Source organism: Lepisosteus oculatus, chromosome 3 (assembly GCF_040954835.1).
Source record: "Lepisosteus oculatus isolate fLepOcu1 chromosome 3, fLepOcu1.hap2, whole genome shotgun sequence".
Taxonomy (NCBI): domain Eukaryota; kingdom Metazoa; phylum Chordata; class Actinopteri; order Semionotiformes; family Lepisosteidae; genus Lepisosteus; species Lepisosteus oculatus.
In genome coordinates this window covers 39,708,159-39,734,699 of record NC_090698.1, presented here as the reverse complement: position 1 = coordinate 39,734,699, position 26,541 = coordinate 39,708,159, and the positions used below count along the sequence as shown (strand labels likewise).

At 35.9% G+C, this 26,541-nt stretch overlaps 1 protein-coding gene across 6 annotated transcripts in view; it reads left to right on the top strand.

The window, feature by feature from the left end:
* The window catches only part of pdzd2 (PDZ domain containing 2), a 174,593-nt gene that overhangs the window by 71,277 nt on the left and 76,775 nt on the right, over positions 1 to 26,541 (top strand). For all 6 annotated transcript variants that reach the window (XM_015365188.2, XM_015365195.2, XM_015365215.2 and 3 more), the window contains one exon: positions 22,594 to 23,053. In XM_015365188.2, the coding sequence (XP_015220674.2) occupies positions 22,594 to 23,053 (460 nt within the window). The remainder of the gene's footprint in view (positions 1 to 22,593; positions 23,054 to 26,541) is intronic.

The following is a 26,541-nucleotide window of genomic DNA, read 5'->3' as shown; positions in this document are numbered from 1 at the left end:
TATGTTGCAATTGAATTTATACTGTATTGAACACACATGAAATTAGTTAAAGCAGCATGATGAATTGACATTTATCAACAGGTATGATCATCAGGGGGTACTAGCATTAGTACCCACTACTAAGCAATACAACCTGTACGTCTGCAATGCATGCTTTGCATTGAGCTGCAGACGCTGTCTTGTTACTGCCCCATTATGCTCTTGGGAGCCTGTACAGACGGGCACTGTTCACCAGTCTCTGGGCCCTAGATGGTTCACATTGGCCTAGCTCATCCCCCATACATTCAATGACAAAATTGTCAAATTTCTCATCTTGTAAGAAAGCTGAAAATCCACACCAGAGCTACACACTGTGTATGTCCATAGATAAATGTGCTGTTATGTTTTTGCTGTGGTTCTGGTACACATTAATCATCATACTGCACTTAAATTGTACTAATGGCTGCTGTTAACAGTTTATGATATTAAGGAAAACGTTTCTTTCATTTGAAAATGTAGTAACAAGACAAGGTCTTTGGGTGAACATCACCCACCTAAGGAAAAATAAATATTATTCCCTTTCCAGAGAACTAGTTTGTACAGCCTCTTAACCACATCACTAGGTCATGTTTTATGCTTTCAATAGTGTAAACTGCTCCAAACTGCTTTATCAAATACAGGGTCGTGGGGGAGCTGGAGCCTATCCCGGCAAGAAATGGGTGCAAAGCAGGATTCACCCTGAACAGGATGCCAGTCCATCACAGATCACACACAGACACAAACATGCACACACTCACAGCAGGGCCAGTTTCCCCAGAAGCCAATTAATCCAGGATTTTGGATTGTGGAAGGAAATCAAATCATCCAGAGGAAACCCACATCAACACGGGGAGAACATACAAACACATCTCCAATCAATATTAAATAGTTATTTACATGTAAGTCTTTATATCATTTGTTGTTTACTAGCATTCTGATCCTTGGTCTTAGTGATTTTTATACACAGCTGTCCTAACAGTTGTGCTGTAGTACTAATCTGCTGTTTTCACTGACCTGCATCTGATGCAAAGCCCAGTCTCCCTTCAATAACAAAGATTGATGATGATTGTAAAGTAAGGCTAATTGTGTACGTCTGGTATAGGTTCAACACATTTATAGAATCATAATTTCTAATATGCTAAACGATTTCCTTTCAGTTAGATTAAATTTAGTAAATTCAAACTTATTAGTTTATTAGCCACTTTTTGAAGAATGTGCAGAAACCCAACCAGTGTGACAAATGTGATTACCTCATTTCTACACATACTACTGACAGAGCCAAGCTGATGTAAAATGGTTTCCCGCAAGAATTTTGTGGTATTTAACATTTTGCTTGAAGGTGACTGTCTTATTTAAAGCATTCCCTAATGATTTTAGATAAGTCAACCTGTTGTAGCATGTACAGACTCAAATTCCATTTTCAAGGACATGTTTTTTCACCCTCAAGTATTTTTTTCTCAGCTCTCCTAAATTTTATTCACATTATGTATTCCGTATTTCATTTGCCTGAAGTCATACAGTTTACTGGTTAATGACTTCACACCATTCCATCATTAAAGTCCCTTTGAAATCTGAACTAAAGCTTTTGGTTACTTTAGAAGAAACTCTTCACCGAAGACTCTCCCTGAGGCTTGAGTCATAATGCACTTTTGATTCAACTTAAAAATAAGTTTCAACTGAATTTTACTCTAAAAGACTGTACATAAGAAGAGGTCATTAGTGTTTTAATTTGATGCTTTGATATTAAAGACATTTCACCCCATCCCACCCCATAAAACAATAGTGGATACTTAGTCCTACTGTTAGTGCGGTAACTGGTAACTGGTCATAAGCAGGAAATGCCTTTCCTTCTGTAGGAAGTTGTTGTTTAGAATTTTGCTATATTAATTTGACACACCATTTGTGGGTTGTCTTGGTAATGAAGATGTTTTATCAGTGGGAACTTATGTAGTATAATTATTTGGAAGCTATTTGCAGAAAATAGTCAGCGGAATGCCTCAGATTGTTGAACGTAGGCTTTTAATGACTTTACAATGTGCATCAACCAACCATCTGCAGTGCTTTTTAAACATTTGCATTCTTGTGTTCATATTATGCTTTGAGATTCTGTTTGAAAACATTTTGCATTTCCCCTTTTTAGCTGCAATGCATCATTTATTTTAAGATCATACAGTAACATTATTTACTGGTTTGCTATCAGAATGTTTCCCCTCATCTTAAATAATTTGTAACCTTTAGTTTAATTTTTTTTTCTGTTTGCATGCTGCAAATACTATACATAACAAGACGATGCTTAACTATTATTTGATATACCATACAGTGCAGGAGGGAGATTACTATAAAGCATCTGTGCCCAAAATCATAATCTAAAGATGATCTTGTATGTATACTATAAACTAGTGTTGGAGAATTGAAAAGAAATACTGTATGTCTTTCATTATAACAAAAATATTTTTGTATGAAACCTTCTGTCTACCTCAAAACGTGAACTTTTGGACCAAATGGGGAGAATTTACTTTCCTTACCAACAAATTGCTAGAAGCTGCTGTGCTTGGCTATTTCACAAGACGTCTTGAGAATGTCAGTTTCCAGACAAAAAAAAAAATCTGCAGGCATCAAGCCATTGTTTTCTTTCTTTTGAAATCCACCACAGCCCGTTTTTTTCTGGTTTAAAAAGGAGACTGAAGGTGGTGGCTCAACAGAAATAAGCAGACGCAGGAAGGTGTGTGTGAAAGAACCTAACAATTTGGAATGTAAACACCACCAGTATTTGGTTTGTGGAAGTGTGGCTTTTAGTGTGATAATGTTATAAAAAAACAAGTGCAATCAAAGTGATCTTGAATTTTTGTGGTATTTTGGGTGGATAGAGGCAAGTATGGAATTGTATAACATTCTTTTATCCCCAGTCCTTCTGTGTGGTTCGCACATGCAGCACACGCAGTGTTTATTTTTTTATTAGTGGAGAATTAAATTCTGTATTAAATCTTAAATCTGGAATACAGGACAACAGGATAATTTGGAATCCATACAAAATCACAAAATCTAAATGTGTATTCTGCCATACACTTTAGATTTAGGATTATAGTCTTTAGTAAGAGTGCTTAGTGCATTTTGGTCAATATTTAAATCACTGCAGTACAATTCTAACTTGCCAGATGAAAGTGCTTGACATTTTAAGTGGAGTACCTCATCTGCAGGTGTATCTGTGAAATTTGGCAACTCTAAATACTGAGACTTTGAAACAGGTTTGTGGCACGGTATGCTTTAATTGCTGCCTTCATGATAATGTAAAGATGCCAGCACCCATTCTTATCCAGGTTTTGACATAAGGTATTCAGGGAAAAAAAAGACTTAAAAAGCAAATCAAAAGCTGTTTCTGTTGTTTGGCTTACTGTGAACCATTAGTTTTTACAACAGTAAAATTCCTTGTCTTTATGCCAGCAATGATCTCACGCCTGTTTTGTTCTTGTTTGGTCTTTATCTGACTGTAATTTGTGTTGTGAGCTCTGTAGAGCTAAGAGTCTCCCCCCAACCCAATCAGATCCTGTCAGACCAGCAAGGCCGGGCATCTCCTAAAATGAAAATGCAAATCCCTCCTGTTATCTCCCAGGAAGCCCAGTATTAATTGTCTGCATAGACAACATGATAAGGAAGGTGCGAATAAATATTTCAGTAATGAGTGTTCTTCAACTAGTTCATCTCTCTTACAAAACAGTCCCCACAATGTCTGTGCCAAAAAGTTTCAGACTGGGTTATGGTATTGGAAAGTAAACTGAAAATAGGTGTGCTGTTTTAGAAATTCAGAAGACAAACCAAATGAATGGAAGTTTACTACCCTAGAGAATTGTGAATTGGACAGGCTATGGATTCCCAAGTTTCTACTTAATAATAATATGAAAATATGCCCCACAGCTATATTAGAAAGAGTAATAGGTTTATTCCATGCTGAAAAAAAGAAGAAAGAGAACACAACGTTTCGGCCGTGGAGCCTTCTTCAGGTGTGAGGAGCCCTCACAACTGAAGAAGGCTCCACAGCCAAAACGTTGTGTTCTCTTTCTTCTTTTTTTCAGCATGGAATGAACCTATTACTTGTTCCTTTGCAGCCTACGCATGCTGACGCAGCTACCCACCTATATTAGAAAGAGTCTATCGAAGGGAGGCCAGAGGAGGCCAAAGGCATTTTATGCAGGGAAAGTAGTAAAAAAAGAACTCAAGTTAAAAACAAAACAGAATACTGAATTTAGATTTCAGTTGTAATGATTCCTTTCTTACTCAGGTTGTCAGGGCACCCGCTAAAGGGAAGGAATAGATTGATCTTGTCTTTTCTTACAGTCAAGAGAGAATAACAAAAACTCAGCTGGAGCTGAGTCCAGGTTCCAAGTTTTTCTGAGTTATTTTCCAGGTGTACCAAGCCAAATTTCAAGTCACAAAAGTCTAGTATCAAGTTCACTGAAAGTTCTTGTGATTCTAGCAATTCTAGTGATTCTAGCAGTTGATCCTTCTGAACATATTTTATTTTTTTTGTCCCTCTATGTAACTTGTACACAGCATTCTTTGGGTGTGTCTTTGGCTCCACAGCCGAAACGTTGTTTCATTTCTTCTCTTTTCAGCATGGAATAAACCTTTTCTAGTTCCTTTGCAGCCTACATATGCTGACGCATCTACCTACTTGAAATATATACTGTAGATATACTGTTTTGTTTTAACCACATACAGGCCTTGGCATTCACAAATTTAACATACATGAATTAGCAGGATGGATGCATAGGAATGCTATTCATGACAGTTCTCTGCAACAAGTCCTTGCAAATATGTTCCTATTGTATTCATAAATCACTTGTTTACCAGTCATTCTTAAAAAAACATTGTGATATAATAAGTGACAGTCACTTGATGAAAATTAAAAAATATATATAAATTAGGATTTTTTAGATTAAATCTAATGTTATGCACGGATATTTGAAAGTTGAATATTTGAAACGGACTTAAAAAAAGACGCCACAGAAACACTATGTAGGTAACAAGATAATTGTGACGGCTATAATGAGAAGATGGCGACATTACCCTGTCTAGTTAGGAATGCATACCATTACTTAATTTACACTTAGTAAACACACGTCAGCCACACATGTACCAGAAAATTACTCTGTCATGTCAGGGGCAAGACTGAACTGAGTTGCCCCATAAAGCAGAACTATGCAGGAATGAATTAACAGCTGTCATCAAAGGATGACCAGGGCTGTTATTTGTTAATTTTGCAACAGACTTTTCAGAACAAACCCATATAAAGTGAAATACAAATATTACCATTATCTAGTATTGTCAAATGTACACAATGAACATTAAAAATTTTGGCTGGGTGTTCTATTTTTTTTAAACCAAGAATTTGGTAATTAGGAATTTCAGGCAGATATTCAGTACATGCCTGCTATTTCCATTTCATTATTCACAAATTTTCCAGTACTCAAAATATATACATCCTGATTGTGTTCTATTTATTTCAGGTTCCCAATATTTTTTAATTATTTAAAAATATTTTTTCTTAGTGATATACTGTAATACTTGGATAAAAACTAGAGAGGCAGTTAGTATTCCCATTGGAATTGTAAGCGGTTTTGTCAAGCTCCAGCCTTGGATAGAAGTGGTGCTGGAAGACACTTTAATTGATACATCTTAAAACATGAAAATAAAAATATGCCCTTTAAGTATTCATGCAGGTGATATATACACTCATTTGCTTTTCTTCTCACAGGCTTTATGTCTCTATTTAAGCTTGGCAGTAGATTAATTTTGCTATTTAATTCTTTTTATGGAGTAGAGATTAACCCTGAACTGGACATATGTAAAAGGCTAATTTCTTACACTGTTTTATTGCTTTTGATCATTATTTTATGTGGTGTTTTTAAAAGTAATGTGCTATACAATACATTAAAAGCTTATATCATAAATTAAAGAAAAGCAATTTAAATTCGGGCCAGCCGGAGGAACTCTCACCTTGTAAATTTAGTAATATTTGAACATGTTCGAATCTTAAATTGTAGTACACTGTTATACACTTTGGCAAGGACAATGCCAGGAAATCCTGAATAGTACTTTGAGCTATTTCAATATGTAGTTTAAATATTTTTCTATTCCTTTTGTTTGTTTGAAACAATTTCAACAACTGGGTAAATAATACATTTTGAATGTGCTATCACTTGTGCAAAGTGGGATGATTTAAATCCCCTTAGAAATTGCAAACTATTGCAATCAGTGCAATCTATTGCTTAAAATGAGTTTTAAAGTATTTGTTAATGTCTTTGAGAGGCCCATTAGGAAAATGTGGTCATACTTCTAATATTCCAAATCCAAGGTTTATGAGTTTAAAAAAATAATAAGGTATAAATAAATTTCAAAAGCCTTGAAAAAAATATAAGCAGAAAGAAAGCACTTTATAAAATAATTAACAGAAACAGGACACAAGTAAAGAAATATATGCATCCAGGTGGGTGCTGCACATTGGTGGTGGTGGTGGAGTGGAGTCCCCATTACCTGTAAAGCGCTTTGAGTGAAGTGTCCAGAAAAGCACCATATAAGTGTAGGGAGTTATGATCATAACTACAGTATTAATTATTGTTTTAGTAAAACCCCAGCACAGCTTAACAGCAATATTAGAAAGGGCAAGAATGAGAAAAAAGAAGACTTTAATATCGGCTAAATTGAAGGTTTTTCTAGTACAACACAACAAGGGCAAAAGATTAGTAAAGGATCTTCTAGTCACCTCCATCTGTATCATCAATTTCACTCTCTTACAGCTGAGTTTCTGCAATTCTGGTTAGGTGATTGTAGGCATATGTAGACTATTACAAAATAAAAATTAATCGCTGTAACTGATGAGAATATCAGCATTAAATATGACAAGTATAACAGTCTGCTGTTTTATCTACATAATTTATAAAATATAATTTATTCCATTATTTCAAACATTATTGCTAAACTGTGTGAGGTATACAAAAATTCTTTTGAAGACCATTGTTGATACTGGACTTCATTCATGTGGAATTTGGCAAAACTGCTCTTACAAACACATAGATCACCACAAATGTTTAATGTTTAATTTTGCAACCCACTATATCCATTTAGCAGTGATTAAAATGTTTTTAAATGTTTTTTTATTCTTTTAATAATTTAATTGACATGACTGTACATCATTTATCAAAGACATCTACTGTATAGACAGGTGCTACAGCTTATTTCTGTTTCTGTTTCATAATATAGACATACTGTAACGCATGATAACTTTCAAAGTAAAGAGTTTATAAAAGTCCCTTTTATCATTTAGATTGTTTTCTAATCTTTAATGTTCAGGTAAAAGGACCCAATTCAGTTTGTTTCCGTTTTGTATATACAGTATATTGAAATCCTAATGATAAAGAGTTACAGTATCCCAATTCAATAAAATTAAAAACACTTAACACACAGCATGAAAAGAAAGAATTATTTCTGGGTCAAGTCTGTTGTTTGAGATAACTGCAGAATACAGATATGTAAAGGCCTTGTCTGATTTTTCCATTGCCAGTGTGTGGCCTAGCATTTCATTCACTTTGAGCATAGGCACTTTGCCAAGAAATTCTACTCCTCTGTTTATCAGCCTTGCTGTAGTTTAATAAATATTACTATTTCATGTGATGGAAATGACATGTTACACTTGTTCCTGTTACAGCTTGTTATTACAGGTTTGAGACTTATTTTTTTTAAATAAAAAAAATAGTAAAATGAATGAGTAATACCTCATTTATACTGTATGCAACTTTGTACAATTTTGGTCACAACCTTATAAAATAGATGATGTTGCTCTGGAATCAGTCCAAAGAAGAGAAACCAGATACATTCCAGAGCTTAAAGGAATGTCCTGCTTTGACAGGTTAAAAGAGCTGAACGTTATTCTCAGACAGGGCATGGGGGTACATAGAAACTATATGGTTGTGCGTTTAAATTTGCGAATGGTGGAAAACCTTTTTTTTGCCAAGGGCCATTTGGATATTTATTTAACAGAATTCGTGGGCCATACAAAATTATCAATTTAAAAATTAGCCTGCTATAATTGGTCAAATATTTAATTAACTCACCCCTAATGTGATGCCTGGAACTGCCTCTTTTTGGTGAGGCGTGTGATGTTAGCTGGTATTGATGATGTTGCTACTTGCAACTGCTTTTCCAGGTTTGCGTCGGTCAGTCTGGAGCGCAGTCGATCAAACAGCCACTTGCTATCATTGAGTTCCCTGACAGGTTTCCCCATCACCTCCATGAACTGCTTGACTTCATCCCGCAGTTCGTAAAACACAGTGTGTTAACACTTTCGCAACGTGTACACTCCCAGCCTGCCTGGCACTGACTGTCCTCTGAGTCACCACAATACAGGCAGACAGGCCGCAGACAGCCGGTGAGAAGCATGCTGTCCCGTCATGTACTCGTATGTGTCCTGTGTATCCCGTAATGGACGTTCCTTGCTTGTCCCTCAAAATTTACGTTATTATGATGATTCACTTAATATAAATTTATATTGCTATGTAAAAAGATAGATAAATCCTAGATTTATTGAATTTCAAGTCCCGCCTGCGTAGGCTGGGCGATATGGCCAAAAACATTATCACGATAAAAAAAATTAATATCAGTTGATATCGATAATTATCACGATAAATGTCAAATCATTATTTCTTTCAAGTTTAAAGGCAGATTTTTTTCTCCTGAGTGAAAAATGAAGAAACCAGACAGTTAATTAGTGAATTAAACAACTCTTTATTTTAAGAACACAACACTTGCCAAACAACAGAAACATTAAACAAATCTGTTAGCTGCCCGGTCTGCAACATGCACGCACACTCGCGCAGTATTTAGTAAAGCATGAACATTTATCGAACTTTTGTTAAAATTATATCGAGGAAAATTATATTGCGATAATTATCGTTATCGAATTATCGCCAGGCTCTACAGGGCAGGGCCAGACCAAATGATTTTTTGGGGTGGGGAACGTCCGGCCTGCGACCCGCGACCCCTTTATTAATATTATCAACCTTTTAATTCACAAAAAGAACATTGTAATGTGTTGTGGTACTATGTACTGTAAGTAACACCTATGAAGCAGCCATATAACCCTGCAGCTCACAACTGAGGACCCATTGAAGCTAAGCAGATGTGAGCTTAGCCAGTCCCTGAATGGGAGACCTCCTGGGGAAAAACTAAGGTCACTGCTGGAAGAGGTGTTAGTGGGGCCAGCAGGGGATTGTCACCCTGCGGTCTGTGTGGGTCCTAATGCCCCAGTATAGTGACGGGGACACTATACTGTAAAAAGGCGCCATCCTTTGGATGAGACGTAAAACGGAGGTCCTGACTCTCTGTGGTCATTAAAAATTCCAGGGCGGTCCTCAAAAAGAGTAGGGGTGTAATCCCGGCATCCTGGCCAAATCTCCCCTTGGCCCTTACCAATCATGGCTTCCTAATAATCCCCATCTATGAATTGGCTTCATTACTCTGCTCTCCTCCTCACTAATAGCTGATGTGTGGTGAGCTGATGTGTGGTGCACTATGGATGTCGTCACCTTGTTCGAGTGGATGCTGCATGTTGGTGGTGGTGGAGGGGAGTCCCCATTACCTGTAAAGCGCTTTTAGTGAAGTGTCCAGAAAAGTGCTATATAAGTGTAAGCAATTATTATTATTATGAAATTAAATAACACAGCTGTGTTGCAGGGGTGCCTTCCTCACTGTTTTTGGCTATATATTCCAATCATTCTTTACCAAATGCAACACAGTGATTTCATGACAATCCATTTTTTTAATTGGTATTTTCTAATGTAATCTGTCTTTCTCTTTCAGTATTGTCTTGAATTATTAAGTACCATAAAAAGTGAAATCATATTTTACTATCTAATCACCTGATACTTGCAGGTGATGCAACGTAAGAGGGATAGCAAGCTATTTAGAAGCAGCTAAGGAAATACAAGACCTAGTCACTATTGAAGACTGAACAGACAACTGGGCAATGAGTTCAAATGAGTTCAAACTCAGCTGCTGCAGTTTTAAGCAGATCCAAGCCTCATGTGAAAACCACTCCTGTTCTATCCTCCCTCATTGGATGTCATATAGGATTGCCTTCAAAATCATTCTTCTGACCTAAAAAATACTAAACAATTGAACCTCTTCCTGTCTAGAGCTATTATGCTTGACAGCTCAGCTTTTTAAATTCGGACTTTGTTTGTCCCCATAACAAGGCTCCATTCTGTTGAACAATACATTTTTCAAGGAATACATTTTGGAGCAGTGTATTTCTTAACTTTTCATACAGAAATGGCTTTTCTTTCATGTTCTTCCTACCTATGTATGTTAACCTCCACTGCAGAGGATCCTTGAAATGCAGCAGCCATATTACCCTGCAACTCACAACTGACAACCCACTGAAGCTAAGTGGGTGTGAGCCTGGTCAGTACTTGGATGGGAGACCTCCTGGGAAAAACTAAGGTTGCTGCTGGAAGAGGTGTTAGTGGGGCCAGCAGGGGATTGTCACCCTGCGGTCTGTGTGGGTCCTAATGCCCCAGTATAGTGACGGGGACACTATACTGTAAAACCGATTCTCTGTGGTCATTAAAAATCTCAGGGCAATAGAATCTCAGGGCAAATCTCAGGGAAAGACTAGGGGTGTAATCCCAGCATCCTGGCCAAATTGCCCAATGGCTTTTACCAATCATGGCCTCCATCCCCCTCTATGAATTGGCTTCATTACTCTGCTCTCCTCCCCACTGATAGCTGGTGTGTGGTGAGCGTTCTGGTGCACTATGGTTGTTGTCACATCCAGGTGGATGCAGCACATTGGTGGTTCCCCATTACCTGTACAGCGCTTTGAGTGGAGTGTCCAGAAAAGCGCTATATAAATGTAAGCAATTATTATTATTTTTAGATGTCATGACATTAAAAGTACTAATAATGCTCTGGGATATTCTGACTTGGAATGTTGTGTGCAAATATTTTATTCCGTATCTAGAAAGATTGCAAAGAAAGGTACTATGAGCTGAATCTCTTCAGTATTGGGAAGAGAAGATTATTAGGTGACTTGAAACAAGCATTGGAAATCCAGAACTGTATTGAAAGAGTGAGGCTAATGGATTAATTGAAGTTCGGCAACTAAACAAAAACAATGTGAAATTTACAGTAGGACTGAGAGCTAAGCACTTTTTTAATCAAGAAATGTCAGGTTTAGATCCTCCAATCCATACACCACTAGTAAACTATTGAGCATGATGCAGTAAACTGCCTCCTGTCATTTGTAACATTCTTATGTCGTTTGGTTTTCAGTGGAAGCTGGGTGGACATTTTGGAGAAGCAAACCACAATATGTAAAATTCTTCAGCAGCCTGAAGTGTTTTTTAAGCAAGACATTTAGAAATTTATTTTGCAAAAGCTAGGCATTTAACAATCTGCTTAGTAGATATTGTGCAAAAATGTTTTACGTTTGATCTACAAATTAAAACTGGCACAAAGTTGACGTAACATGAACATAACAAGGTTATACCTCCATTACCGTCCATTTAGACCGGATATATCCTATAATAATCATCCTGCTGCCATACATATTCTTCATTGGAAATAATTATGCGAAAGAACAGTGCCATCTAACAGAACTGTAAAAATCTCTGATAGGCGAATCTTTATGTGTATATTTTGTTTCTCTTAAGTACTGTAACACTTGAAAAAGGGTGAAAAGAGTAATAAGAGCTATTATTACACAGTGTGGTGGCTTTGTGGCTAAGGATCTGCGCCTGTGGCTGGAAGCTTGCCGGTTCGTATCCCATGGTCAGCAGAGGAATCCTACTCCATTAGCCTCCTGAGCAAGGCCCTTAACCCCAGCTGCTCCAGGGGCGCCAAATAAATAGCTGACCCTGCACTCTGACCCCAAGCTTCTCCTCCTGTCTGTGTGTTTCATGGAGAGCAAGTTGGGGTATGTGAAAAGACAAATTCCTAATACAAGAAATTGTATATGGCCAATAAAGTGATCTTATAAGATCATTTTAGAATAATAGATAACAGATAGGTAACATAATTTTAAATAAAATAAAGTTAAATTACAATTAGGAAAATTGCAATTTTTAACTGATCCCCTTTTCCAGTATAATATAAATATCAACACTGATTATGTCATCCATAGTCTTCCTTACACCATCTTTAAAAACATTGCACAAAATTGCTTTGTAACAACCACATATAATGAAAGTAGGGTTTTGAATCACAGTTTTGAGATGTTGCTTATAATGGAGAACAAAATTTTATTTAGTGAATTATATTTAAATTGTTTTCATTAAATAAGGCCATGTAACTCAATGTGATACCTTCATCATTAGAGTTATGTTTCTATGTAGCAGCTATGAAAGGCCCATGAATATTGTTGAAACTCTTCATCTTGCTGAATTTGCCAGGAAGCCTTAATATCAACAGGAAACTAAAAAAGCATTTCAACATTCTTGAAAGGTTTTTGTTTAGCAATTTAATCATCTGTCCCTATTACCCTAGCACAATACTGACCATTAAAAGCAGAAATAGAAATGTTTGAACAGAAGTGGAGTTCAGTAGTGTAAAAGAGGTATTGAAGAACTGGGTTGTTCCTTTTTGTTCACCATAAATGATTGCGTTGTTTTAGTAATGATAGTGATGCTTTTTTTATCAGATCGTGTATACAAATAGGTGGAAACATTGGCAGAGAGGAAAACATTGGTCTGCCTTCCCACCTCCCTCATGTGTCTGTAGGTGGATCTCGCTTGGATGTCTAATAAGATTGTGAAATGCCCATTTTATCAGTTGTCTTGGTAACACATACTAATTCATGTTTAACTCGGTCTTTGAAGACCACACATTGCTGCTTTTGTCCCCCTTAGCAAATAGGCTATATGTAGTTACAGTGAAAACTGTACCTCGGCCTTTAATAATCTGTAGGAAGCTGTTACCTTCTCTTGTTGGGCCTGGTTTAGGTTTTTATTAAGTGTAATACCAAATAACTGTTGTATTAATGATTAATTTGCTGATAAAGCACAAATACTTGAAAAAACAAGATTAGGCTTTCTGTAAGCATTAGATTGTTAGCACCCTGTTGACAATAGAGATCTGTTGTCCTGAGATGAGATTAAATCTCTTTTGGGCTTGGGGCTGTTAATTTTATTACCCACATTTAGGTGCATCTGTACTGTATTTGGAGGCAAACACCACTTAATAACGGGTATTTGTTTATATTTAATGTGAATGCTGTGCATTTTACAGAAGGTAACCTCCAATCACTGCTTTGAAAAGCTAATTGCCAGCAGCCATATCACCCTGCAACTCACAACTGGCAACCCACTGAAGCTAAGCAGGTGTGAGCCTGGTCAGTACCTGGATGGGAGACCTCCTAGGAAAAAAACTAAGGTTGCTGCTGGAAGAGGTGTTAGTGGGGCCAGCAGGGGGCGCTCACCCTGCGGTCTGTGTGGGTCCTAATGCCCCAGTATAGTGATGGGGACACTATACTGTAAACAGACGCCGTCCTTCGGATGAGACGTAAAACCGAGGTCCTGACTCTCTGTGGTCATTAAAAAATCCCAGGGCGCTTCTCGAAAAGAGTAGGGGTGTAACCCCGGTGTCCTGGCCAAATTTCCAATTGGCCCTTACCAATCATGGCCTCCTAATAATCCCCCTCTATGAATTGGCTACATCACTCTGCTCTCCTCCCCACTGATAGCTGATGTGTGGTGAGCGTTCTGGCGCACTATGGCTGCCGTCGCATCATCCAGGTGGATGCTACACACTGGTGGTGGTGGAGGGGAGTCCCCATTACCCGTAAAGCGCTTTGAGTGGAGTGTCCAGAAAAGCGCTATATAAGTGTAAGCAATTATTATTATTATTAATGGAGACAGCATCAAGTTCACCCCACATTGCTATGATGTTTTAAACAGAACTGACAACCACTTCAACAATATAAAACAATAAGGACAGTTAAAAACAAGAGAGCAGATCTTATCCATGTGGTACTTTGTAGTTTATTGATCTAAGCATCTCATCCAGCCTTTTCTTGAAGGAAGCCTAGATATCATCTTAAACAAGATTATTCCATACTTCCACAACCCTTTGTGTAAACCTTCAGTCCCAAATAATATCGACTTTTGGTTCTGTGTAACTATTCATTGTGAAGTCCACTGGGTTGACTTTGTCAGTCCTTTGACAAGAGCATAAAGATAAATAAAGTTCAGTTCTTGCAGCCTGTTAGTGTAGGACTTGCTGTAAGTCCTGGAATGCATCTGGTTCCTCTTCTCTGGACTGATTCCAGTGCAGCAATATTTTTTCTGTAATGTGATGAGAAAAATTGTACACAATTTTCTAAATGAGGCATTGCTAGTGCATGCAATTTTAATATTAACATCCTTCGTTTGAATTCTCCACTTCTGATTATGTATTCTAACATTTTGTTTGACCTATTTTATTGCTTCTTCACAGATGTAAACAATGTCAATGTGATCACTTTAGTCTTTTCCATAAATTGCCTCTTCTATCTCAGTGTTTCTCATTTTGTATTTATAATTTGTTTTTGCTTCCTGCTTGCAAACATGTAAAACATAATTGTCATCTGCCAGGTGTTTTCCAAGTTTTGAATTTTATCTAAATTGTTTTTTATTGAAAATTTCATTTATACCTTCTACATTGATTTAAAATTAGGAAGAGACATGGTCCTAGTACAGATCAGTGTGGTACACCATTAATTTAATCACCTTTATCTAAGTATTCAACTCTTATCTGTACTCTGTTTTCTATTTGTTAAGGCCAAAAAGAAATATACTTACAGGCAGTATTTTGACTTATTCATGTTGACTAGTCCTAGCATATAATTTCTGTAACCTTATGTATAATATATGGCAGTCATATAGGTCTATAACTGCTTTGGTTATTTTTGTCACCTTTTTTTGTGGATGGACATGGCACTGGTGATTTTAATTTGAATTTGAGTAATTTTAAATACACTGGGATCTACACATAGTTCTATACCTCATTCTGCTTGAAGAAAAAATATATTAGATGGATGTAATTATAAACAAGCTTAGAACAAAATGTGCCATAAGTAACAAATAAAGTCTGAAAGCAGCTTCAAGCCTGGGTGGTTTATTATAACATTCAGTAAAATAAAAAAATGCTGATCAGCTAAATCCTCCCCAAACAAAATACTGCAGAACTGCAATTTCATTAAGGGTCAAAGTATATCATTCTGAAATAGCACTGTTTTTTGTGTGTGACTGTGCAGTCACTTTTGCAGAACAGTCTTTAAAAGAAGAGAAAGAATCATAGGTTCATTATTTTAATTTCATGGCCTAAAAATATTTATGAAAAATATTTCATTTTGTGCCATTAGATCTGAGATCCGTTAAAAGAAAATGAGTGCTGTAAGTTAAACCATTAGGAGTTGGCCTTTAAATGCTTTCAGGAAGGAAAGCTTCAATTATGTTTGATTAGAATAGATTTTTATGCTTCATTGCCAGATTTTATGCCACATTACCTCAAGCATCTAAATGCATATTCTTATACAATTAGACAAATATGTATTTATTTGATTCTCTTTGAAAGGCTTCCCTTCATTGTTTTTGATTCTGAGTATACTTTAGAAGACCATTTTCCCCTTGATTTATGTAACTGATAAAAGTGGTCTTAAATGGAGTCTGACAGGTCAATATTCTTTCATGTCATGACCCAGAAAGCTCTTGTCAAGATGAATGTGGTAGATTGTTTGTCTGGATAACTGAGATCATTTAATGTGTTCACAGGTCCATCCCATCTTTTACCTATCAGTTTATTTTTTCAGCTTCTACTGTTGACTTTGTGCTCAGCTCTATGTTACTCCTCAGATGGTGTGCAAAGTATATATCTCCATACTGCAATTGCAGTTTACAGAGTTACCATTAATTCCCAGAATATTCTAATCTTTTAAATGCCATATTGGCCCCATTCTCAGCAAAACAAAAACACTATCCTGTTCTTATTTTGGGCTTTCTCTTAATTGGGTAATTTAAAATTATTTTAGAAATACAAAGTATGTTTTTTTTCCTCTGCAGTTAAATATGGCAGAAGTAAATGACCAAGATCTTATTTTTTGTTGTTTCCTTCAGTTTAAATTTTATGGCAAATTTAAATATTTTTCTGAATATATAGCATGTGCTATTTTGGCTTTCATGCTCACTCTAGTATGAACATGGGTAATTCTCATAACTGGGCATACTGTAAGTAAAGGTATAAATTGTTTGCAAACAGAAAGTCCCCACCTGTGAGCTTCATACTGATCCATTTAAATGAGGAGCTCAATATCTGCTTCTGTGTCTGGTTACTTGAAGGCAGTTACAGGCATACTTTTCTAATTTGCATAGACTTGATGTCATTTTGGAAGGATCTAAGGAAGGCCAGCATTCTCTTGTCTTGCATTACAATAGGAATCACTTTTAAAGTTGTAAAGGAATGAAACCACTGTAACTTCAAATGTAATGAAATGCACTGCCTTATAAAAATAGGTTTGAAAGCTGTCTGCCAAATAGAGAGGATGTTTGGTGAAAGGAATCAGTTCTAGTAACAATGGAAGTGGGGCTTTGTATACTGAAAATAACTGTATAATGAAATGGACTTCAGAATTGTATGTGAGTTGACAGTGTTCATTAGAATTAAATGGAGCAGCAGATAACAGCCTGGATATTTCAGTACGTTCTTACACTGGCTAGGAAACAATGATTTGCTTTAAATTAGAACAGTATTCCTAGCTGGAACATTTCAATCAAGATACAAAATGCTGTATTGTGACAAATAATTTGTCAATTGAGAGTTTATTTGAACTGGGGCTGAATGACCATGTTTCATTCTTTTAAACTTTGACAGCACCTGAATGTTATGGCCTTGGAAAATTGATATCTGGCAACACTGTAATTGAAATAAACTCTGTACACAATGTGCTATTGAAGCATGATTGTCCCATGTTTGAATTGGTAAAATGAGCTAGAATTAATATGGAAAACATCTAATGTAATTTTAAGAAAATAACATTGTTTAAAGTATTTTCCTTTGGCATTTTCTAGAACTTTCTACTGTATATTAACTGTTGCTTAATTGATTGCTCTGTGCCTAGTGCAGGCAGTCTTAACACGGCAATGAATACAAGACAATCTAATAAAAAAAACTGCTATACTCAAATTCCTTATTAGCACAGGCACTTATGATCATTGTAAAATTGTGTTAACCTCTTGGCTGGCCAAAACGTAAGCCTGTCTTTTATGGAGAAAATAAAAACCTTTACACTTAATTTTAAAAGAGAGGGTGTCATCTGGTCCATATACAAATAATAATAATATCACTTTATTAACCCTTTACAATTTCTTGCATTAGGAATGATCTTTTTGCATACCCCAGCTTGTTCTCCATGAGACACACAGACACACAGATAGGGAGAGAGCCAGGGGTCAGAGCGCAGGGTCTGCCATTGTACGGCGCCCCTGGAGCAGCTGGGGTTAAGGGCCTTGCTCAGGTGCCCAATGGAGTAGGATTTGAACCGGCAACCTTCTAGCCACAGGCACAGATCCTTAGCCACAGAGCCACCGCTCCCCCATATACTGTACCTCATTTGTTTTTGCAACTAATTGCTTTGAGGATCTCTTGGTCCTTATAGATTTCTTGAAAGTAGGTACGGAAAGAGCTTCAACAACATGAATGGTTAGCTTTCCCATACTTCCGTAATCCTACTGTACATTTAAAACGTGTCTCCTGTTCAGAGATTCAAGCCTACTCCCCCATAGTTTATACAGTAAAAAGAGAGTATGTGCCTTTGGGGATTTTGAATACTTAAATCAGGTAATCGTAGTCAAAATTGAAAAGGTTTTGTGTATGGCAAAAGGTTATGATAGACAAGAACAAGATAATAGGATTCTATTAATGACAAATCAAAATATGAAGAGCAAGTTGTTCATGACTGAGTCATGATACCTAGAAGAGATAGGCGTTGATAAGAATACATGGCTCATCAAGTAAAATTATATTCTTTGGGTAAATGTAACCCAATCATATATGACATAATTTTTCCAGTTCAACTTTACAAGGAAATGGTGCGTTAAAAACTCCATATTGAATGTATATCTAGTTCCATTTTTTGGTGTCGTAATTTTCACTGAAGTTGCAACAGATGTGTGAGCTACAGGATACGGCAGTCCCCTGGAACGTCAAGCTGTCAGGCATTTTTGAAATTAAAAAAATGTCATTGTCACCTTCCTTCATATATTGAACTAACTTTTATCCTCACAAAATGTGCAAAAATCATTAATATTGCTACTTTCTAACTCTGGTTCGAAAACGTGAACTGTAGGAATGTAATGAGTCAGGGTATTAAGATGAAAGATGAAAATATGTAAGAAAATGTACCTCATACTGTATGCACGATTTTCATTTGTTTATGAAGCTGTTTAGCGTATGGGTAAAATAATTAGTATAAAGTGTGAGTACCTGAAATAGTTTCTCACATTTTACAAGTATAAAGCATGAGTGGTTTGAAGTAATTCATTGTCGAATACTGGCATTCTTTTAAACATCCATTAGCTGAGTGTGACCTTTTAAAAACTGTTAAAAATTGATCAGCATTAATCCAGCGCATTTACGATTCATTTTCACGTCACATATGACATTTAAAAATGTATTGTAGATCTAGTGCTTGATTGAAATTTAAAAATCACTGAGGCTGTAGTCTTTTCTTTCTTAAAATTAAATTAGTGAAAAAACAATTACAAAAATAAAAAAATAACACGGTGTCCATTTTCTCTAACTGTACTAAATGTAATCATGGAATTCAATCACAGAATTTATTTGAATAGTTCTATATTTTTAAGATTTTAGTTTCTTTGCTCTTTAATAGTTTATTTCATAAACAGACCTGGTTTGTACAGTATGTCAGTTTAGCTATTGCTGGAATAAAAAAAAAACTGTGTATTATTTAATGATTTTGTAGAAATAAAAGCATAGTTAGATTTAAATCTGACCTGAAGAACGTTATTGCTTGATGTGTGATGCAGAACATTAATTTGAAAAATGCCAATCCTTGGTTTTCAATAAAAAAGGATCATATAACTTGGGATCTTTTCAAATAGAAGCAAGACTGAATTGATTAGGAGTCTTCTGTTTAGTCAAAACGTTGTATATACCTAGGAACAAAAAATAACACTCATGTAAAAAGCTATGATTTAAAAAGTTAATGTACAAAAATCAAAAGGAAACAAAAATGGTGATTAAATCAGTTTCCTGTCTCAAGCTTATGAACAGTAGTTGTAGTCTACAGCCCTGCAATTATTAGGCTTCTTGTTGTCAGAATTAGTCTAGATTTTGCAGTACTTAAAGCCTTAAAAATATATTACTCTTAAACAATACGGTACAGTAACAAGTGTCAAATTATCCAGAGCTGACCAAATGTTTTGGAAATATTCTAATTGTAGTGTTCCCTGTCTTACTGCATTTTATTATTTCTCATGTGATGAAAGAAATCAAATTGCTTACACTGTCTTGTAGACCTGCAGTATGTCTATAGTTACATTGGCAATGTGTTACAGCATGCTGCTTGTGTTTTGTTAGTCTTTCATTGAAGTCAGTCAGCACTTGGTATGTTTTTGCATAGTCAGTGGTCAGCTTAGACTGAATGTAGTGACAGTGATTGACATGTAGTGGATGCATAATAAAACTAGATTGGTGCTTATTTTTCTTTGACCTGAATATAATAGCAACATATGTATTTGGACAATCCTTGTGTTTTCCTGTTCATTGAAGCCCTCTCTTGATAGTCTTGACACAGCAATATATAAAAATAAGCAATCTTGAGAAAAAAAAAGGCCATGCTACTTAGAATTCATAAGCTGCTAGGTCTAAGAGGTATTTGAGTTTCTACAGTGCAAGCACTTTTCCTGTCCTAATCTTGAACCGATTACATCCGAGCTGGGGATATATTTATTTTTACTGTATCTTTCTCTCTCTCCTTTCATATAATTCATAAATAGAACTGGGTAAGCCAAAAATAAGTAGACTTAAGAACTGAAAATACGTTCTGTTCAATTGGAAGAAATGAGCAACCAATATACTTTATTATGCATTTATATTCTAAATATGTTATATATATATTTATATTATAGCTCATTTATTGCCTTCCTGCCACTCTATAATCCCCACATGTTAATAACGTGCAGTTGATTACAGAACTCTTTTGAGGTCACATGGGGTGTTATTGTTATATTGTGGTTTGTTTTACTGAATTCCTGGGTCTTAAAATGCCCAGTTGCAAAGAGCTCATGTGACATGGATGTTTTCCTTTTGATTTCCCTCCATTCGTCTTAAAAGCTGTTTATTGTTTGTTTTTGTTTTGGTTGCTTTGTTTTGATAAGTTTTGGCTCCTGCTTCGTCTGGCATTCCATTTAGGCATGTAAGCAAACACTTTGTTGGTGGAGTGCATTTGGATATGATGATGACCAGGAAACCAACATAAAGATATGCAAAGGGACTTTTAAGTGATGAAGAAAAAGGTTATAACAAACAATAATTAAAATTAAACGGGTTTTGGCTAACACGATTTACAAGTAAAAGAAAAAAAGAGGAATGAAGTAACTTAAGTCAGTAGTAGTTATCATGTTTAAATATGTCATCTGGGAAATATTAAGTATAAACCTCTTTTTCAAAAGCTCAATTTTTTTGTTGTTTTATCCATTTTAATTTTATTGCCTGTATTGCATTCTTATTATTTGTTGCTCTTATTAACATTTTTCCATGGGGATCCAGACCGCTGTCCCAAACTGTCTGTGACTGTATTTCTTCATGCATTACTCAAATTGAGTACTAGTTACAAATGGTAATTGTTTCAATGAAGATTAATTGGATATATATGCATGTTTAGAAATAACTTTTGTTTCTGTCTTTATTGTCATTAAACCAATGTGAATTTGTAGGAACAGTGTGTGGAGAAGTGTTTGTTTCCCAAAGTGCTGTGATAGGCCAGGCAGTAGAGATTATACAGTACGTTTTGTAGTTTATTTTAATAAGCTTTTAATTATTCTGTGGATTATTTATAATTGAAAAGCCATCAATAATACCACACATCTCAGCCTGAAGATTTGATTGACTTTGTTGCTGTAGGTATGAACATACAAACTCCACCCAGACCACACCACAGGAATTGATCCCAATGCCTCAGCGTTGTGAGGCAGCAATGCAAACCACAGCACCACCATACCCCTCTGTATTTGTACAGTTAAAGTCCTAATGTGATGGATATTTTACCTTTTTTAAAAGGTTATCTAGTTATCTACTTTTTTAATGCTTTTCTAGTGCTTCAGTATATCTCCCCATTCTGGTTAAATACTTCCCTGCTTGGGACTCTGTGGTAATCACAAGGACCTAGTGCATATATATCCATTGAGGTTTGTTATAATATTACCGTTTCTCAGGGCCTATAATGCCAAATGAGCCAAAAGTGAAATGTTATTCTCATGATTTCTTTCTGTTCTACTTATAATAGTAATTGGCCTTAGCTTCCTGCTCTATAGGACTACACTATGTAGACTTAATGTTTATTCACAGCACTGCTGACTTCCTACTTCTAACCACTGACCTTCCTGTTTTCATGGGAATATTAAGTCTTTTCTTGTGAATTTGTGGGGGGGTGTTTTTTTTGCTCTTTTTCCCAAAGGCCAAACACATAGAGGCTATTTTAAAAATTATACGGTGGGCTTTGGTACCTTTGTTTCTGTACTGTAGGTATTTGAATTCCATTACCAAATAATGCGATGGCACCTTTATTATGTTGTCAGGTCCAGCCTTTCAAAAAACAAACACTCAGAGAAACATATCTGAATCATTAATTTTGCAGTTTGCATTTTCCAGAGTGATTTTATTGGTAGTCTTAATGTGATTAATGCAACACAATTCATAACATGTTATCAGTTATTCTACATGTTATTATTTAAATATGCTACTTTAAATTCTAATTCTAATTTTAAGTTAGCTCAGTCATTGTGTGATGATACCTGTATGTTCTTCCGGACTCAATTTTGTCTTACAAAAAAGGGTGGTAGTTAAGTTTTATACATAAGATTTAAAATCAGACTTGGAATCAATACAGGAAATTATAGATACTGTATGAACTACATTTAAGGCAGTATTTACATTAAAATAAGTAATACCTGTGTTAATATTATCTACATCGTAGTATTTTGTAAAGCAAAAAACTTAACAGGAATATTTACGAGTAGTTGTAAAATTGACAGTTTATTTTAGTTCACATTAGACATCTTTTATCTGTTTTGTTAATGAGAAGGTAATGAGAAAAATCAGTTTCTGTCTGCTGGTAAGATTTGAGGACTCATAACATTGTTTTTTTGTTTCTAAAGAACAAAATTCAGATTATACTTATAGTATAATGATAATTAAACTAAACAGAATAACATGAATCTGCTCGTGTTCATCTTTCTGTCCTTGGCTCATTCGATTCTTTAAAATCCGCATACTGTACAGTTAGTGCACTGATGGTCTTTTTTTTTGCAGTTACCTGGCTGACCAGTGCTGGAATGGCGGATGTATCTACCTGATCATGCTGCGTCGTATCAAACGCAAAGCTCCTCTTCCTCCTTGCAATGGCAGCAGCAGCAGTGAGCACAGGATCAGCGTTTCCTCTGAGCCCAGTGGCAGTCCAGCACAGAATGGCAAAAGGACTCGGAAATTTGGGGTCATCTCTCGGTCCTCCTTCACCCGGGACAGCAAAGACAGCCGGGACTCCGAGGTAGAGAATGGCCGTTGTAACTCTATGGATGCTGAGGTCTTGCCATCACAGACCATTGGCCCAGGAGCACAGTCTTCAGAAGTGAAGACGGGAGGCAGCAGTCCAAAACTAGAGCAGTCCCTTCCCAATGGAGAAACCACTTCACCTCTGAGTGACAGCCACCCGAGGATTCATCTTCTGGAGAGTGGGAAAACCGAATCTCTGAACAGCGATCACTCCTCTCAGGTATGCTGCTGTTTTCCTTGTCATGGTTTCTCCACAGATGTTAAAACTCTTCAGTACATCAAGTTCTTTTTTCACTGTCACCTTTTGCCTGCATTGCACTGAGATTGATTCGATTCACATTTGAATGTCTGCAGAGAATAATAATGTATTTTGTGTATATTTGTTGAACGTAAAGTCAAGTAGTTTTCAAAATTAGTGCAGGTGAGTAGCTGCATCAGCATACGAAGGCATGTAATAGGAACAAGTAATAGGTTTCTTCCATGCTGAAAAGAGAAGAAAGAAAACACTCTGTTCTCGCTGTGGAGCCTTCTTCGGGTGTGCTTCTTCACACCACAGCACCACCATGGTGCAATGACCTGTACTTGTTGAGCCACCCAGGACCCCCTCAAGCTGATACTATTTTATTAGGGAACTACACTGGAATTATGGAATCAGCATGATGTACTAAAATGCATCTGTTCTCTGTTTTATTGCTAAACCTAAATTGGAGCATAATCCAGTACAGAGCAATGTTAGTACAATTACTTTTGCAATAAACTATGTTTATAGCAGTTAGCTTGTGCAGTGTTTTGGAATATGAATCTCATAAATAGCAATCTGATTCTGTTTTATAATGATTTATTCATACAGTTCTGCATTTTCCTGTCCAAATAGGTTAGAGATCTTTCTTCTCTTTAATTGCATAATTTCATATAATCCATTATTTTGTGTATATACTGTTAATTAACTTATTCTGAGCTTCTTATTATCCATCTTGTGAGGAGACAGGGATATGAAACTAATTCAATTACCTATATACATTAAACTGTCACTTCAGTGAGACTCTAAGGTCAGGTTATTGTCAGCACCTGCACCTGGTTTCAAGAAATGTGATACAGGACTGTATGAATCTACATTTAAGGAAACTGTGAAGTAAATCTATTTTAGTTCATAGCTTTTGCCATGTGTCATTATGCTTCACTTATAACAAATTTCTCCCCTACGATAAAATGTTGAACATGTCTGTGGACTTGTTACAATACCATGTTAAACATATGTTGTGTGTTTATCATTTGCAATACAAGATAAAGGAATGAGAAAATGAGCATAACTAAAATGGAAGTCAATTTAATATAAATGTTAAATTCCAGCATAAAGTCCTATAGTAGCACCTGTTACTGGCTGCTTTGTTGGTCCAATAAGCAATGTAGCTTCTAGGAAGGTTAAGTTAAGTATATGAGCATGTCATAAATATTTGTTTTTGTTTGATAGCACTGAAAATGACTACTTTAAGTACTTTAAAGTGTCAGGTGACAAGTAAAAATCTACCATACATAATAGTTTACAAGGGATTGTGGTAACTATCAACTACTCTTTGTACAACTGTTGATGACTTTAATGTATTAGTCTTAGTATAATTTAAGGAAATGGCACAGTTTGTCCTTTGGTTGTTCATACTTAATATGCTGACTTGATAAGGATCAGTACATTTATTTTTATGAGAAACATTATAATTAATCTCCTAGGTAAAAACTTCAAAGACTTGAATAGAAAAAGGATAAACAAAGAGGATCACAGATTAAGTTCCTCATGGAATCTGCAGATACCAGAGATATTGTAGACAGTCATGTATATCTAAATATCACGTTAGACTTCTGTTCCTAAACGTTTGCTGATGGTTAACAAATACCGACATCTGCCTTGCTTACAAAATCTTTGCACCTAATCTTTCTGTTTCATATCCGAAGGAGCACTGCTGTTAGTCAGTGGATGGAATACTAGGGAAATGTTCTCATGTGAATGTTGCCTGGCTGCTTCATTCAACATAACTCTTGACACAGACACATTTGTATGATTGTAAATGGTTCAGGATGTAGCTCCAGGTGGTAAAAAAAAACTTGTACAAGAGACAGGGAAAACAAAAACAAATGAGAAAACTGACAGCCATACATCACACTGTTGCTCAATGGTGGTAGTCTCCTGAAGCCTGCCTTCAAAGAGAGACAGACTTGTTATTCTGTTTCCATGTTCAGGGAAGTCAAGAAAACCCTACGCTTTACATTAAAAGCCATTGAGCCAGTGAAGACTTGCTATACTGCTTGAATACAGAGGAGATTGTAAGACTGGAATACCAGGATAATTTCAATGAGCCAAAAAGTAACTTCATTTTAGTACAAGAATAATACTCTGGTAGCGTAGTGCCTAGCAATACAGCCTTACAATTTTTGGATCCTGGATTTAATTCTTTACTGGATTTTTCCAGATTCTCTAGTTTTTCCCAGATTCTAAAGGACCCACAGATTGAATCATTAATCTTTTCATTGTGTTTTTTTTAGTTTGCATACTGCTATGAAATACCCTGTCCAGGGTGTAGTCATGCCTTGTGTATTATTCTTCCAAGATATCTTCTAGGTTATAGAAGCCTTTACCAGGAATAAGCAGTTTGCTGATGATGGATGGCTGAATGGAATAATACTCCACTGGAATTAATTAAAAGTATTAACTGCATAGATTTTCTTTGTCTAAGTATGGCATGTAAAAACAATTAGTTCCTCTCTTTTAAAAAAAGTGTTACTGTGGTTTCCTGTGCCAGGATTTAAAATGCAAGGGTGCTTCAAGTTTTGTGTAGTCTATTAAACAATCCAGGCTGATTTTTCTTTTCGTATTCCAGGAATTCATTGTCAATGTATGGCACTCTCTTTTCAATGCTAATAGCTAAACTATTAAGTAAAACTATGTAGGTAGTAACAAGCATACCTCATTTACTGCTAGTTTAAAACATTTTGATTATATTATAATTTAAATGCTGTTATTGCAGCAAGGAGTGGTTTCACAGAAAATGAGATGAACTTATATTATACTGATATTAAAACAGCCTGTATCTGATCAATTGAAAGTGTAATCTATCTTTAGTAAAATCAGTAGGAATCTCAGTGTTTGAAGGTCGACTTAGAATGTCAAGCTGTTTGGTTAAAAACATACAAAAAGTGAATAAAATAAGAATAAAACATAGCACTTTTTTCATGTTAAAATACAGTTATCTTTAATTCATAACTGCAGACATTTTGTGTTTCTGAAATGTGTTGAAGGACCAATATCACATTATAGGCAGTAATCTGTGAAATAAATACAGTAAATGAAGTACAATACTTTTTAACATTTTTCTTCATGTAGCTTTCGTTAATATACAGATTCTAATAAGCCTTAACCACACAAGAAAATGCTACAGTACAGTTTTCAAGTGATATTCTGTATTACTTTCTTGGTGCAGACATCCACAGGCCTCTTATTAGGATTTATTGAAATGTTTTGATATGCTATGAATATTTTTAGTCTGCATTCGTTTTGCAGCCAGTGGTCTCCATTATGTGGCTGTCTGCATATGTTTGTGATCAGCTGCTTTGGAACATGTGCTCAATTTCTGCTTCTGTTTTGACATTGCAATCTTGCAATCTTTACATTATGATGTTATTACTCCTAAAACAGCACATTTCAATTGACACTTGGTC